This window comes from Neospora caninum, chromosome Ib (genome assembly GCF_000208865.1).
Source record: "Neospora caninum Liverpool complete genome, chromosome Ib".
NCBI lineage: Eukaryota > Apicomplexa > Conoidasida > Eucoccidiorida > Sarcocystidae > Neospora > Neospora caninum.
Window position 1 is genome coordinate 234,997 of NC_018386.1, and position 15,513 is coordinate 250,509.

At 54.8% G+C, this 15,513-nt stretch overlaps 1 protein-coding gene across 1 annotated transcript; it reads left to right on the forward strand.

The window, feature by feature from the left end:
* Positions 1-611: 611 nt before the first annotated feature.
* On the forward strand, positions 612-10,162 carry NCLIV_002670 (hypothetical protein; the record flags this gene model as incomplete). The annotated part of the gene is made up of 11 exons (XM_003879765.1): positions 612-1,483; positions 1,993-2,699; positions 3,223-4,266; positions 4,698-4,836; positions 5,332-5,767; positions 6,240-6,393; positions 6,583-6,691; positions 7,217-7,749; positions 8,120-8,270; positions 8,974-9,075; positions 9,499-10,162. 11 exons carry the CDS (start codon positions 612-614, stop codon positions 10,160-10,162), a joined length of 4,911 nt encoding a protein of 1,636 aa, XP_003879814.1.
* Between the last annotated feature and the right edge of the window lie 5,351 nt (positions 10,163-15,513).

Here is a 15,513-nt window from a genome sequence, read left to right on the forward strand (position 1 = left end):
TGCGGACGGGACAAACAAGCGTAAGACGCATGCGCGCCACTTCCTCATTTTCGTGCTCGACACATCGACTCCAATCTCAACTGTTTCCCTCAGTCCTGCTCTGTGCCTGTTCCTCTAAGGAAAAGGATCTCTTCTACTCGTTCAATCCGATTTTTTCCTTGCCAACAGAAGCGTCCGTTTCCCCTATTCTGCGGACGGGAAGACCGCGCCGCAGCCCCGTCGGCCCCACTGCTGCGGTAAACAGAACAACTGTACAGTCGCTGCATGCCCCGTTCCTTCTTTCTCTATTCAGTTGTCAAATTCCTCTTAGTTTAGCCTTGGATCCATTTTCCGCCAGTGGAGTTGAGGCCGAAGAGTTGATCGCTTGACTTCCCCCGCCTTCTCCAAGATCCACATCCTGCCGTGCTGTTCGTTGGAAGACGGACTGGCGCGCGCTAGTCGCCGGCCAGAACCCCAGTTTTGGAGGTGTACATACACCTCAGGTCTGCCCAGGAAATGTTTGGATGCTCATGTGTGCCTAGGCATACATTGTGAAGAACCAACTTACGTGGGCTTTTCTCCCGCACCGGCGTCCTCTCCACTCTCTTTTCCTCCGACCACTTTTTTTCACAATGGGAGGACGGGGACGTGAAGACGGTCGAGGGGCCGACGACGGCGCTCGCCCGTCGCGTCCCCGTGCGGCTTCGGCTGTGTCTCTCGATTCTCTCGATCTCAATGCCTCGGGTGCTCTGTCGGGGCCTTCCGTCCATGCCGCTCTTCCAGGGAGGACGCTTCAAGCGGCGCGACACGTAGAGAAGAAACGCAAACATCTCATTGAGGAGCGAGAGGCGGAACAATTTCTCGGTTCAGCTGCCGCTTCGCGGCAAGACGCCACCCAGCACCCTTCCCTGTTTCTGCAGAAGGCGCGGTTTTTCCGGTCCTCTCTGTTTCGTATGCAACTCGACAAACTTGCAAAGGCTGCTCGCGGGAGCATGCCTGCGCGTCTCGCGGCCGCCGCAGGACATGGTGCGCCACGCCTCACAAGCGCCGAAGGAAAGGCAGAGGGAAACGACGAGGGGAGTGACGCGGACCCGACAGAGCCAAAAGGAGAGAAGCAGCGGAAGAAACAAAGTCAGAAGTCCGTGGAAGCGCGGAGACGCAGAGAAGATGAATCTGAGGAAACGCAGGCCGTGGCAGCTTTCCTCGTCTATCTCAGACACATGCTCAGCGAAGCGCCAACGAATGAAGTAAGCTTCGAAAACAAAAAGGGACGAAACGGCAGCCGCCCCCTCACGCCTCTGCTCGTCCCGGTCTCTTCCTCGTCGCCTTCTGCGTTCTCACCTGTTTCAGGGGAAATCGTGGGATTCCGTTTCGAACCCCCAGTAGCCGTGAAGGTCGTCGGAAGTTTCCCCCTCGGACTCATGAGCAGCTTCGACAAGAATGTGGATGTTGCCGTCGAAATGCCGGCGCACATGTTTCAGACTAAAGACTACCTGAACTACAGGTGAGTTCAGCGAGAGGCGCGCGCGACACAAGTCCTATAGGGCATGGCGTTCGCAGCTCACCGTGGGATCCATGTCGTGTTCTCTACGAGCCTGCCTGTGTTGCGTCTTGGGGCGGTTCGGTCCCCGATTTCGAATCGTCAGTACCCTCCAGGAGAGCGGAAATTTGCAGGATAAAAAGCCTCTTCGGTGTCCCGTCGCGCCGCTCGTCCGCCGTTCCGGTCCGATGGCCTGTTTTTTCCCTTGCGCCCTGTTGCGCTGCATCCCTTCAGCGCCTGGAGTGCCTGTTTCGGTGTCTCTGGCCTCTCCCCTGTGTGTTTCCTGTCTCTCCTGTGTCCCCCCCTCTGTGAGTCTGGACCTGTCTCGTTTTCCGGCGTGCGCCGGGAGACGCTCCAGTGTGCTCCCTCGATGCTGCGTGTGCTTCCCTTTGTCCTTCCGATTGGTTGCCTTCCTGAACACGCCCTGAACCCTCGCCCGACTCTGTCGGTCTGTCTCTCTGACTTTTCCCCAGGTACCTCGCCAAACGGAGTGCCTACTTGGAGCAGCTGTATGTTCATCTCCGCGCTTCTCTCGCTGCGCATTTCCCTTCTCCGTGTTCTTCGCACAAGTCGGACGCGTGCCCTGAGGCAGCTCGCCGTTTCCGTCAACTCGCTCCGTTCTGTTTGCCCCGGGTCGCAGTTCAACTTTGGCAGGGGGACTCTGCGAAGCCGATTCTCATCATCGCCTTCGCGCCTACCAGTAGCCTCGCTTCTCGTGACAAGAACGCAGCCCAGACACAACGTCTGCAGTCGTGCAGTCGGACGGACCTGAGTGCCTGGACGGTGCGTCTCTTGTTCACGCCTCCGTCCGCGTCGCCGCTCTTCAAAGAACACCTGCTGGCCCCCGCCCGAAACTGCGTGCGTTCGCCGACGTGGTGTCTTGCCGACGAAGGGCCGTCTTCTTCGCCCGCGGCTGAGACCGACGGGTTGCTGCCGCCGACTCCGTACTACAACGGCCTGGTGCTGGAGGACCTGCGGATGCATGCGCGGCAAAAACGCCTTCACCAGTGCTGCCAAGCGTTTGGCGAGGCCTTCCGCGACGCGGTGCAGCTCCTCAAAGTCTGGGCGCATCGACGAGGACGGAACTTGTTTGTTATCTCGTCCTCGCTCAAAGCAAACGCGGACAAACGAGGCGAAAGAGACGCTCTCGCGACCAGCCAGACGGCCGTCCCCGCAACAGGTGAGGCAGTCGGGGCGGCGCAGAGAGAGCGGGACAGAAAAGGAGGGTCCGAGAAGCCGTGGCGCGTGTGTCGAGCTCGCGACAATGCAGACGGGGAGGCGCAACAAGCCCTACACGACGAATGGCTGCAAGAGTGTCCCTGCGAACAGCGGAGATGCGCAACACCCGAATGCCTCATGCGGTGCCGGACCCCTGGGAATACTCGACAGTGGTTTTAGGCATAGAACGCGCGCTCGAAGAAACTTCCTGAATCGTCTTCGACGACCTCTCTTTCCGTCGTGTTTGATAGATGCCATTTTGATTACGTCCCTGTCAAGTTATCACGGTTTTCCCTGTCGCCTGTAAAAAAACGTGCTCTCGTCGCAGCTTCTGTCTGTCTATAAATTTCCGATCGGGCTGACTGGTTCTACCGTTCCGAGGCCAAAACGCGATTGCTTCGCTGTTCCCCGCCCTTGGTTCCCTCGTTTGCCTTTTCTGCACGTCTCCTTCTTCTCGGTGCTGCTCGCCTCTCTGTGATTGCCAGGCTTGGACGGCTCGACGCTGGCGATGCTTTGCGGGCACGTGTGTACCAGCAGCCGCGACGTGGCGCTCTCAGCGACTGCCCACGACATTTTTGTGTTGACCCTGTCCTTCCTCGCAAAGGCGGATTTCCTGGGGTACTACTACGTCTTTGGAAGTTCGCAGGCTTATCCGCGAGAATGCCTCCAGCAGCCGAGCACGCCAGACGTCATGGGAGGTCTGTCCCGAGTTTCTTCCTCCTCTGCCTCCTCCACCACGAAGGACGAAGCCCTCTGTGGGCGTCTCACTCTCTGTCCCGGCGTCGTCGCCGAGGCTCTGCTGTTCGACGGAGAAGACTGCGTCCACAACTTGCTTTGGAGGATGCAACTGCATGTGGCAGAGCTGCAGCAGCTCGCCCGCAGCAGTTTGCGGGCCATGGAAGCGCTGAAGGATCCGTTTGATGCGCTCTTTGGCGCCGTGGGCATCGCGGGACTGGCCCAGAGAGAGTGGACGACTGAGGAGGGCCCGCAGGGCGACGACGCGGAGACAGCAAAGGGGTCGCATGCTCGACGCGACGCAGACGCGCTGCAGGTGGGGCTGCTTCTGGAAAACGACCTGCAAGTGAACATCCCGCACATCCCGTCCCCTTCGCAGATTCGCGCCGCCCTCCGGCCAGAGGCGTCCGTGCCTCTCCATGACTATTTCTCGTACCGAGAACGACCGGACAAGAGTGCGGAGGAGACGCATGCAGGCGCCGCCACCCAAGCCTCTGCCGAAAAATCGAAAACCGCCGTTTCTGAGCGCGACTTTCTACGGTCTCTCGACGAGGGACCCAAGTGGGAAACGCCGTCTCTCAGGCTGCTAGCTGCGTCCTTGCTTCGCGTGTTGTTGCGAGCTCTAGGCGACAGAGTTCAGAGCATCCAAATTCGGTTTACCTATCCAACCTTCAATGCACTGCGGACTGCCGCCACGCGCAAAGAAGGCACGGCCCACAGCGCCGTCGACGCAGACGCTCATGAAAAAGCCGTGTTCGGCAATATGCCCTTCACGTGGCAAGACGGCTTCCAAGGTACACGCAAACACGACGCAGGCCTTTTTACCCGATCCGTGCGAACCTTGCTAGCCCTTCTCGCTGGTGCCCCGGTCGTCACGGAGTTCTCGTTCAAGTTCTGTGTACGCCTTTATTTACACACATCTGCATGTGTGTACCTGTTCTTCTTTCGTCGGGGATATGGCGCAACATAAGTACGGTTGGGGGTCGGTGGTATCGGTGTCTCACGGAGTCTATGTATTCATATGCTTCTGTCAAGTGTGCAGCCGTCTTCTCGCACAAAACGCTCCAGGCAAGTATATATGCATATAAATGCGCACGTTGTCAAAGCCACGTCTTACGTGTAGGTGTTTGTCTTGGAGAGCAATATTCAATCGTTCATGTCATATATATATATATATATATATAGATATATATTTAGTGTCTGTCTTATCCATTCCTGCGGTCAGATGCAATGCTGGAGAATAAAGTGACGCCTGGGCTGCTCCTTTCCCTGAGGCTGAATGGCGCCTCCGCGACGAGGACTTTGGACCGAGGCCCGCCGGCTGCAGTTGGCGGAGGCGTGGACGAAGCCGTTGAGAGTTTTAAGTGAGTCATTAAACTTCGCAAGGAGAGAGGTTCCCCTTCACTGCTCGGCTTTCCTCTCTCTTGGCCTGACTCCTACCCTCGCGTAGAGGCAGCTGTCTGATGCTGCGATAACGGAGTTCTGCGTCAAGGCATGACCAGTGCGCGTGATATGGACAGATGGGAACGATGAGAATGAGGATGGTCTTGAACGGCCTCGCTCTCTAATCCTGTCGTAGGTCCCCTGCGGACCAGCATACGTGCCCGCAGACGGAGACGGCGCCACTACGCATGCAACGGATGTATTAACACATTGTACACGGCAGGAGACGCTGCAACGGCACTTGCCATGGCATGAACTATAGAGAGACATTCCGTTTCCGCCTACCAGTAGATAGGGAGATAGGCAAACTGAGATGTCGATACCCGTGCTGTTTCATGGGTGGACGACTGTTGGCCAAGGAGCCGGTTAGAAGATGAATTTCGGGGGTTTGGCGTCTCTGTGTGTTCTGCTTCTAGGGCGTTTTGGGGGCCAGCCAAAGTCGAGCTCCGTCGGTTTCAAGATGCGCAGATTTTGAACACAGTCTTGTGGCGAGGCGACAGCGTCAAGTGCAGCGCTGGCGCGGCTCTCTTGAATCCGAACGACGCGTCGGCGAGTCCGTTTTTCTCGCGAAGCGGATGCATTGCGGCGGAAGGCGCTGGACACGCACCGCCGCATGTGGAAATCATTAACTACGCTCTCCGTCGGCATTTCCCGAGCTTGCTTCTTCTCCAGGCCGAGGGCGCAGAGCCTGCTGACAGGAAAACTCCCCAGGAACCCACCGCGAATGACGAGCAGAGGCGCTCAGGGGACACCGCTCGGTCGCTTGTCTCGTGCTGGCTACAGAGCTCCCCACTCGACATGGCAGGAGGCGCGCGAGCGAAGGACCGTGAAATGCACAAAGCACTTCTGCAGGTGAAACTGGATGGAGGAGAGCAGCAGTGAAGACTTTCAAAGAGCCGAAGCAAAGGGCAGAGAGCCGGAAAAGGAAGCACGCGGGGAACAGGAGAGGGGGAATAAATCCGAAGGAAGAAGATATGGAAAGGGACTAGTGTCAACAGAAAAGAACGGGGACAATGACTCGGAGAAGAAAATGGAGCGGCCGAGACAGAAAAGAAAGGGCCGATACAGAGAGGATCAGGAAGGGAGACAAACCGCGATCAAGGCATCGGGAGGAAGCCCCGCATCTCCTAGCTTTCTCCTCTGTGCACGCCGTCCCCGAGTTAGATCACGCATGCAACAGGAAGCTGAGAAAAGGCAGCATGCTGAACAAAGAAAAGAGCAGAAGGGAAGCGAAAGCGACCGCGACCAGCGGAGGAAGAGGAAACATGTGGGAGTATCATTATCTGCATTTCCTACGGGCGATGTGTGGGATTTGGTCGCTCAGGCATTCTCCGAGCTGAAAAATACAATCTGTTCCCTCAGCGCCGTGCCGCTGACAGTCAAACAAGCAAGATCCACGAGCCCTGCCCTCCGTTATTTCGACCTGCCTGTGACCTTCTCGCCTGTTTTTGCCTCGCGTGAAGCAGACGAAGAGCACGGTAAGAGCCGCAAAGGCCTTCTCGCTGGTTTCCCGTGTTTCAAGAAGCGACCCGTGGGTGGTATTCCAGAGACGCAAAGGTAAAATATCGAATGTGTCAGCTTGCCCAACTCTGCTTCGGCCACGCCCCGGGGCTCCTAGACTTCTTCATCGCTGTTCTCGACATCACGTCTCTCTTCCGGTTTCTCAGACATGCGCACTTTGCATCCAGTGGTGCTCGAGTTCGAGAGCTCTTCAGGCTGGCCGGAAGACCCCGTCGCCATCCGGAAAATCAAAACGGCATTTCTTCTTGCCATGCAGTAAGGCGTCCTTCTAGATGGCCTTTTCCTTGAGAGCGGGGCTGATGGTTTCGCACGAGGCTATGCGCGGCCTAGCGGTCCATCAAAGCATCGGCAGGCAACACAGGAATGCGAATCTGAAACGAACTGCACACGCTTTGGACTGTCGAATGACTCTTTTGACTGCAACTTAGTCTACAACAGTTCATGGTATGTATGTTTCTGGTTTTCTGTAGGTATGTGTGTGCGTATTTCAGGTTATATAAATGTATTAGATGCATGTGCGTATACAGGCGCCTGCACGCGCAAGATGAATCAGCTCGGGGTTGTGATACACTGCGAACGCTGTATCTGTTGACTGTATTAAGGAGTACAGATGCGCGGATAGTGTGGGAATATGCATGTCTTTCCAGGTAGACGTGTCTGCGCATATGGAGGCGTGCTCGTTTCGCGCACTCATGTTGTGGATGCTGTTGTGGCTTGCATGTGTTATTTGCATTTCCTTTGCATCTGGCCTCCGTCATTGGTTTTCATTACCCTTTTCAGGTCGGAACTTCTGGCCGACTATGGAATTAACGGCACGGTCACCGAGGATTTCTTGGACGTGGAAATGACGTCGTTTCTCTTCCGGATCACAATTTTCCATCCAGCTGAAGTAATCGCAGCGGGTGCGGTGTATGCGGAGCCGACGAGTGAGCCACTCGCTAGGCACCTGAAGGGGCTGCCTGAGCGCCTGGTGGCCCTCGCGTCGCATTCAGCGTCTTCTTTGAGAGACGAGGACAGTTCGGTCGGGACTTTGTCTGTAAGCCCAGATTCTCCCTCTGGGGAGAAAGCTGGGGATAAGGAGAAAATCACCGATATTCTTTCTTTCCTCGCAGCAGATGATGAAGACGGAGCCACCGCAAGGAAAAGTGGCCTCGACTGCATAGGTCTGGCGCTCCTTTCAGGAAAAGAAAGCGACTCAAAGAGACTGATGAAGCAGGAAATGCAGAGACTTCAACATCTTCGTCATCTCTGGTGGGAACCGCAGATCGCTGGTGTCCTGCAGGCGTGTGCGATGCGCTTCCCTGCCTTTGGAGGTACGGCGAGTCTTCCAGAAAGACCGTTATTCGTGTAATGGCATTCACTTCCTAGACGTAGGAAACCGGCGTGACTCACCAATAGCCGTCTGCATCTGTCAACAAAGGAGTGGTGGCTGCAGCCAACTCGTCGCCTACTGGATTAGGCGGCAGTCCGCGCATGACTGGGGGATGACTGTATGGACTCCTCTGCGGGTGTTCCAGCGTGGCCGTCCCATCGAGGTAGGGGCTCCTCAGTTTCGCAGTCCTGTTTAACCCACCAATTCGATGCGGGTGATTGCGTAGCGGATACCTCACAGGTCCTGAACGTGCTGCCAAAAAAAGCTGCTTCTTCTATGTTCTGTGCCGTGTTATTGTCTGATCTATTCAGGCTCTGTTTGGCTGATCTGGCGGTGGCTCGGAGAAATGCAGCTCCCGGGGCTCTTCCGGGTTGTAGAGCACCTTGCTGTGACGCTGTTTGTCGACCACCAGCGCCAGGGCTTCGCCGCACCCCCCCAGTCTCCCCAAGTCGCTTTTTTGAGGTGCGTGCTGTGGCCGGGATCGGAAAGAATCCGCTGGATATGACAGCAGAACTCAGTGTCGCTACAGGGGGGTCATGGGGATAGTGGAGCGACGAGAGAATTTCCAGAGTCGGACCACGTGTTGCACCCTTGTTTTTGTGACTCTACGTGTTAGGTTCCTGCATCTTGTTGCAAATTTTGAGTGGCGCTCTCGACCGCTTCGTGTATGCTTTGACGTCGACACGCCGTTAAACGCGGAGCAAGAAAGGCTCTCTGATGCGTCGTATGATCGGTACGTCCTTCTTGTTTACATCAGCTATCTCCATCGCACTGCAGCGTGAGGGGTGGACACCTCCGGGGGCATACCGCAGCGGGGAAAGATCGGGGAAGACGCGGCGAGTCACGACAGCTTTGCGAGTGTTTCTTGCTCGATCGGATTCCCAACGCCGCCGCGTGTCATCAACGTAACGGAGGATTTGAACTAATCATCCCGAAATCGCCCTCATTGGGTATTCCTCACCAAAGCCGCTGAGGTTTTTAAAGGTGTTTCGCTTTTAGCCTAGTGTCACCCTCCGCTGGAGTACCACGATATTTCCCTGCGTAAGCTGGCATGCCACAGGTATCGCGATTCCTGGAGTAAATGTACATGACTGTATGACTACAGCGCGAAAGCAATGTGATCAAACTGCCAGTGATGTCCTCCGTGAGAATGTATCCGCTGCAGTTTCCGTCTGTACCCGACAATCCACACCGTGTTCGACCCTCATGGGTTCCTCATACCCTCTCCAGAGGCTGCCACATTTGACCGTTTTGTTCAAAATGCGAGGTGAGTTTTTACCGCGGCTTCCTGGTTGACATCTAGATTCGAGCGTAATGAACAACTAGTGCCCAGTGTACATCTGTTGAGCAGACGCATGTATCTCCGTTGCACCGACGCAGTAAATGGGATTCTCTAACGCTGGGTCCTCCACTTGATGCACGAGTCTGTGTTCTTCTCTTTCCCTCATATTTCTGTGCATACGTACATTCGCATGCATACGTAGATTGATGTACAAATACTCACGGATTCATCAATAGGCAGATAACGGCTTACACATTTTGATATTCTCTGTGGCCGGTACTGGAGGTATTTTACTGGCAGATGGGCATCAGGGGGACACCTCGATGCGCGATCGTTTCATGACCGTGCGAGCCCTGTGTCGAATAATTCGGGGTTGCATTACGAATTGACTTTGTTTGCGATGGTCAGATCGGCGCTCTTGAAACTCAGTGGAACACTCAGTCGGCCGTCCGCGACCTCAGCTGTATGGAGAGAGGTCTTCACACCAGACCTGCGTTCCTTCGACATTGTTCTGTCCCTCGTTGACCCGCTGAGGGCTCGCCCGGGTGCGGCGAGCAAAACGGCAGCTCACAAGCGGTATGCAAATGTGGAGTCTTTTCACTCAACGGACAACGCAATGTCGCTCTGCGGCCTCCAGATGGCTGCAAGCAAACGGCGGTATCTTTTTCTCCGATTCCTCGGCCAGCTTCGGGAAGCGTACTCCGACGCTCTCATTCTCGCGTATAATCCTATGGCGGCGTCTTTAACGGCAGGTGGTATGCCTGCCTTTATCGCAGTCAAAGTCCGGCCTGGCGCTCTGGCCATGCGTCGGGCCGATCCTGCGGTTCTGTTGCCTTTTTGCGGCATTCAGACTGTCCCTGACCTTGACGCTGGGACGGCCCTACAAGCCGAGACAAACACAGCGAGTTCCGATGACGAAAACCAAGAACGTGAGGACGGCCAAGGTAGTATGAAATACAAAAAACAAACAGAGAGCTGTTCGTTTGAATTGACTGTAAATCCAGTTTTACTGGTCAGCTCTCTTATGTCCATGGGTCACGGTCTAGTGGAGTCGGTACATATTCTATCGTGATCGTGGTGTTCAGTACCATGCACCACTCCTGTCTTAGCCATGGAGACACGCGCAATACCGCGTATGGTTGCAGCACAATACGTATTCCGCTGGGTCCGACATGAGTGACAACGTTCAGTAAACAATAAAAACATTTTGACAGGCGATCCACGCCAGCTGACTTGCGGCTGAGAGTATGTTTAGTAAGCGAATTGTACAGCAATGTGTGGGACAAGCGCCGCAGGCCGTCTGCCTGCATGCTTCAATTGCCGAACCCGGACTCGTAGAAAGTAGCCTAAGCCGTAAATGCGCTCTTGTCCTATCCAGCAAGAAGGGCAGTAATGGCCCACTAGGTAATATACCATGGAACTGTATGAGTAGCGGAAGTGGCTTGCATCCAAGATGCAGGCCTCTCTCAGGTGCTATGTCCCAGAAAGCACTCCCGTAATCTGACGCCGGTGTCTGCCTTTCTTGAAAAGGAGCTCCCAGCGGACATGTTAAGACTCACAATGTTTTGGTTCATCGAAAAACTTGCAATTTCTTAAATCCGCCACCGCTTCATTAGGATACCTTATTCTCTTACCGTATGAAAGGGCGACCACGTAAATGTGAGGAAGCAGGGGACTTGTCATGCCCTGAGAGGTTTCAGTATCGACTAAGCATTCGCGCCATCTGTGACAGTTTCGCTTGCTGTAGCAGTGCCAGCAATGAGGAGCCGGCGAAGGTAGTTGTCGTACAGACGCATATGAAAAGCAGGTGTAGAATTGCCCTGGTAGTAATTTAGTCTGCAATTCCGTGAGGGTCTCTAACAAGCTTGCCTCGCTGGCTAACCCCACCCTGTCGCCATCGTCCTGGTCTTGCCCGTTCATATTGGAGACGCCTTCTCCGTATGTCCTTTGTTTCCTTTCTACTAGCTTTGCGTTCCTCAAGGTAACACGAGATGCCGGCTACTTTTGCTGGAATTCTGACCCGCGTTCGTGACTGTTAGGCCATTTTGGTGGTGTTATGCGAAAGACGAGAATGACGACGAAGATCTACTCGTGAGAAAAGTCGATGACGTACTGTTCACACAACAGAACTGTAGAACGCGCCTAAACAGGGGTGACGGTAGAGGGAAGATCAACGCTGCATTATTTAACTCAGATAATTAGTGTTAGGTTTGATAGTTTGTAACAAATCATCTCAAATGGAGATGTCTTTTATCCAGCAACACAGTCCACGGTTGGGACCGGCAACCATGTAAGGGGACAGTGACAAAACTCGAGAGAGACCAGCGCGAGAAAACGACTGGGCTAGCATGGTGCTGGCGAAGACAAAAGCAGTCCCCCACATGCTTCACATATATTCTAAGTATGTAGAGTCTCCAAGGCAAAGACATATGGCTCACCCAAGCTCGCAGCGGCGATTGACGTACTAGAGGACCATCGAAATCCCCAGAAAAACATAGATGTCCGGCCCCTTGCCGAGTCCCGTGTTCCCCCTCACTTTGTCATCATCCTTTCCGCTTCCTTAACGTTCATCCTGCTTTGTCATGCGGCTTTTTTTGTCACGGCCTTGCTTTTGTGTCAAGTTTCCCACCTTTTATCGTTTTCCAACAGATTCGCCCGGAAGCCGGCTCTCTCGATACCATTTGATCCTGTCATAGCATACCTGCGTAGTGGCACCTGGCTTACGTTGGGTGATCCTCGCCTGTTTCTTTTTTCCTTCGTTTGTGACTTTCGCACTCCGATCGTTCTTCATTGGTGCCCCAACAGTAATGTCCACCTCCTATGCCCCATTTATGTCTGTTGTTTATCAGTTTTAAATCGATTGCTTTCACTTCTCCGTCTACCGGCGTCCGCCGTCTTACAGAGCTGTCTTTGGCTTGATTCACTTCTCCTGCTTTCCCGTTGTTCCATTCTTCGCTTCTTGTACCCTCACTTTTCCGGTTTCTGTCAAATTTCTCCGTCCTGCGCTTCTGCTTGTCCCGCAGTCAGCCCCTCTAGCTGCTTCTGTTGTGCGGTCGTCAACGTTCCCCTGACACTGCAGTCTAGAAATTCGACGAGGTTTTGTCTGACATTGGTCGCCTCCCACTTATTGGCATGTTCAACCAAAAGTTAAATCTCTCTTCTAGTGTCTTTGTGAGAGACCTCTGCTGTGTACGCTTTGTTGCTGCCTTTCTCTAGAGCTGCGTATGACGATGCTGCACGGAAAGAAAATAACCACGAACAGCCTTAGCTCATTCCTCGGCGCATTAACATCGACTAACTACACGCGGAGATCCTAAGCAGGTCCAGTGAACGCGGGTTCCCATTCTGCCTCGCTTATAACCCCATGCCTGCTTACGATAAGTCGAGCGTACGCGTTGTCCTCAGGTCTTTGAAACCGAGAATACAATATATTTACATTGGCGTACCGAGCATCAAGCGATCCTGGAACACCACTAGCGTCGGCGCGAGTATTAGGAAAAAGCGAGATTAGTAACAGGGTTGTCTTGTCACTGACAAAACCGCTTAGCGCTACCTCCAGATCACAAATCACTAATTGCGAGAGTCCTGCAATAAGAGCAGGGATACTCTGCGAGCTCTACTTTATACGTAAACGGGCCTTTTGCCATGTGATATGACTGCGCGGCTGACGATGTAGTGAACAAGAAGCCCAGTTATATTAGCGATTGATGCCCCTCCTTAAAGGGATCGCCGACTAACCATCAATAAGCAAGACTACCAGTCCGTGCAACTCAGAAACGGGCGAGTATTGGGCAAGCGAGAAAAGAGATATGAAATGTATCACTCGCAGGATGCAACCCCTACGCTTGCTCTCCCATCTCATGGTTCCACGCATATTAGCTGCTGGCGGCCAATACCTGTAGCGTTAGGCAGCATCTCTCTCGCTCACGTACATCGCAGCCACGAAGGTGAGAAGTAACTCGCCGGCTGCACTATCGGCGAGAGGCTTGAGCAAAGAAGAGCCGAGGCCGCCTGATGACGACATCGCATGCGGCAACATGAGATCCACGCTGTTTCCAGGGGGGGAGCACCTCGATGAACTCACCTAGAGAACCACGCTTTCGTCTTGCGGGGAGGCAAACGGGTCCAGCGACGAACCCCATGCAGGAGAGGAGCTGAAAAAGCTCGTACCGCCACCATGTATACTTGCACAGCTTGTGTCAGCCCGTTCCCATCCTCGTTTGACGTCCCGCTCGGATATGATGGCTGACTAGCCGCAAAAGTGTTACGCTATAGATCAGGGGTTGAGCTTCAGAAGCACGAGGCGACTGAGCTCAGTCCGAGAAACATCCTGGAGGAGCGTGGGACAGCGCCGCTGAACTCCGAGACGAGCAGCACGTGAAGACGAATATACCAAGCCGACCCACCACGCGATGTGGGTCCCGTCGTTTCCAGGAATTGCCAGTCGGTGATGCAGTACCTTGTATGCGTTCGGCCGCCGGAAGTGAGGTTGTTACAAATCACACCCAATTGGTGTCCCGCGCTCAAACAGCGAACGTAGGCCTTGCTGTTGGGAAGACGGATAATTTCAGCCCGTCACCTGGCATATCAGAAAACAGCGCCTCCTGAAGACCAGCAGGCCGCCAGCGAACGTGGCGGCGCAACTCGAAGCAGGTGGCGCAATTACCGTCTCCGGGAAATGCTTGACCGACGTACGCAACTCTAATGAGTTTTCCGTTCTTGCGTCTGTGACTTTGTTGACGATGAGCGCCACGATGCCGTGCTGGGCTTCCTAGTAAGCACTGTTTTCTCACCGGAATATCACGCACTCAGAAAACTGAGCTTGCCCTTTCTCGCGGGTATGATTCACGTGACATCGCGATAACGTCCGTCAGGGTGCGTAATGAAGAGGCCGCTACGTTATATGGGAAAAATGAAAGGTGTGGTAGGCGGCCAGAATTTTAGAAGCGGCTCGGTGATCACCACAGTGCGCGTCCACGCATTAGCATAATGCCTCTCAGCTCCAACCCCGCGCCACATTGGGTCACAACCAGTGGACGCCATTGAGTGTCCCTTTGGAACATTCGGACGTAGATAGTTCTTGTCCTGTCGACACCGGAAACGCAAGCCATCAGCTTTCGTGGTCAGTTTTGGCAGGCCCGGCTTCTTTTTCTCAGCGAAAGGACCAAGTGACCAAGATCCCGCGTCAACGCAGCTGGGAACGACAGCGCGAAAGGCTTGGCGATCTTAGAGGCACCTGCAAAAGGATCCAAGAATGGTCTCACGAGTACTTCCGCCTGAATCGGGGTTTTGGAGGCTGTTGCGTCGGCATGCGAATTGGCTGGCGAAGAAGTGTGCTGCCCATGACAAGATGGAGTACAGCAATCTTCGATGTCATGGCAGCCTTACTCATACCTCCACCCACACGCGTTGCAGCGGCAAGCCACCTCCCTTGTATAGTGTCGAGCAGGAGTGCCGGTGCTGCGTTATTGGAATTCTATGATGGCGCCGATCTGGCGTGCTATGGCGGTACTTTAGACGGGGGCGCCGGCGCATGGAAACGTGTCTGTCGGAACCTCGCCAGTAGTGTGGTCAGAACGCGGCCTGACACCGCTGACGCGCGGCTGGCATCTTGGCGAGTTATCGGACAAAATTGTCGCCTTTGTCATCAGCCGAGTCCGCTGAAAAACCTCCTGTCATTGGGTTCCAGAGGTGTGCGGCATCGCCAGCGCGCCGCAGGGTAAAGTCGGCGGCCGGACCGAATAGCCGCCCCTCGCCCTCCGGGAGACAGACAGAATATTGACCTACAGCGGATCTGGGGTACCTAGAGACAGTACAACAAGCCACGCACGATTGGCTGCATCATGGCGCTTCAGGACTATGTGGTACTTCCTGTACCGGCGGCGCCCAGGGAAAAGATCTTGCTTTCGTGCGCAGTGCTTGCACCCGATCCAAGTCCGCAAGCGAACAAACGGATATTCCATCAATATGCGATGAACAAGTCAGAGAGCTCGAACAGCTCTATCGGACAGCATGGGTGCCGGGGGACTTTCCGTTCATGACAGGGTCTGCTGCGTCGGTTGGGTGAACGGTTTGACGACGAAATTGAATCGAGCACGCCCCACTGCCGCAGAGCCCTGCTCAGGCGCCGCTGACCCGTGCAACGATATGTACAATGGACGCCTGCTGCCCTAGGCAGTCGCGACATGATGGGCCTTCCCGGGACCAGCCGACACCAGCTCTCAAATGGTCGTGGCTCTTGCGCCAGGACATTTTAGAGACCCCGCACTGTGCAACCGCGGCCACCGCGTCAAGCTGGTGACGCCCAGCGGCGGGGGTAAAGCTAAGGCCACTCTGGAAAGCCACGCTCACCCTTTACTAATCATGCCGCCTAACAACGCTTCACAAGCGACGGTGCCCGCTCTGAAATAACCTGTCCCCGTG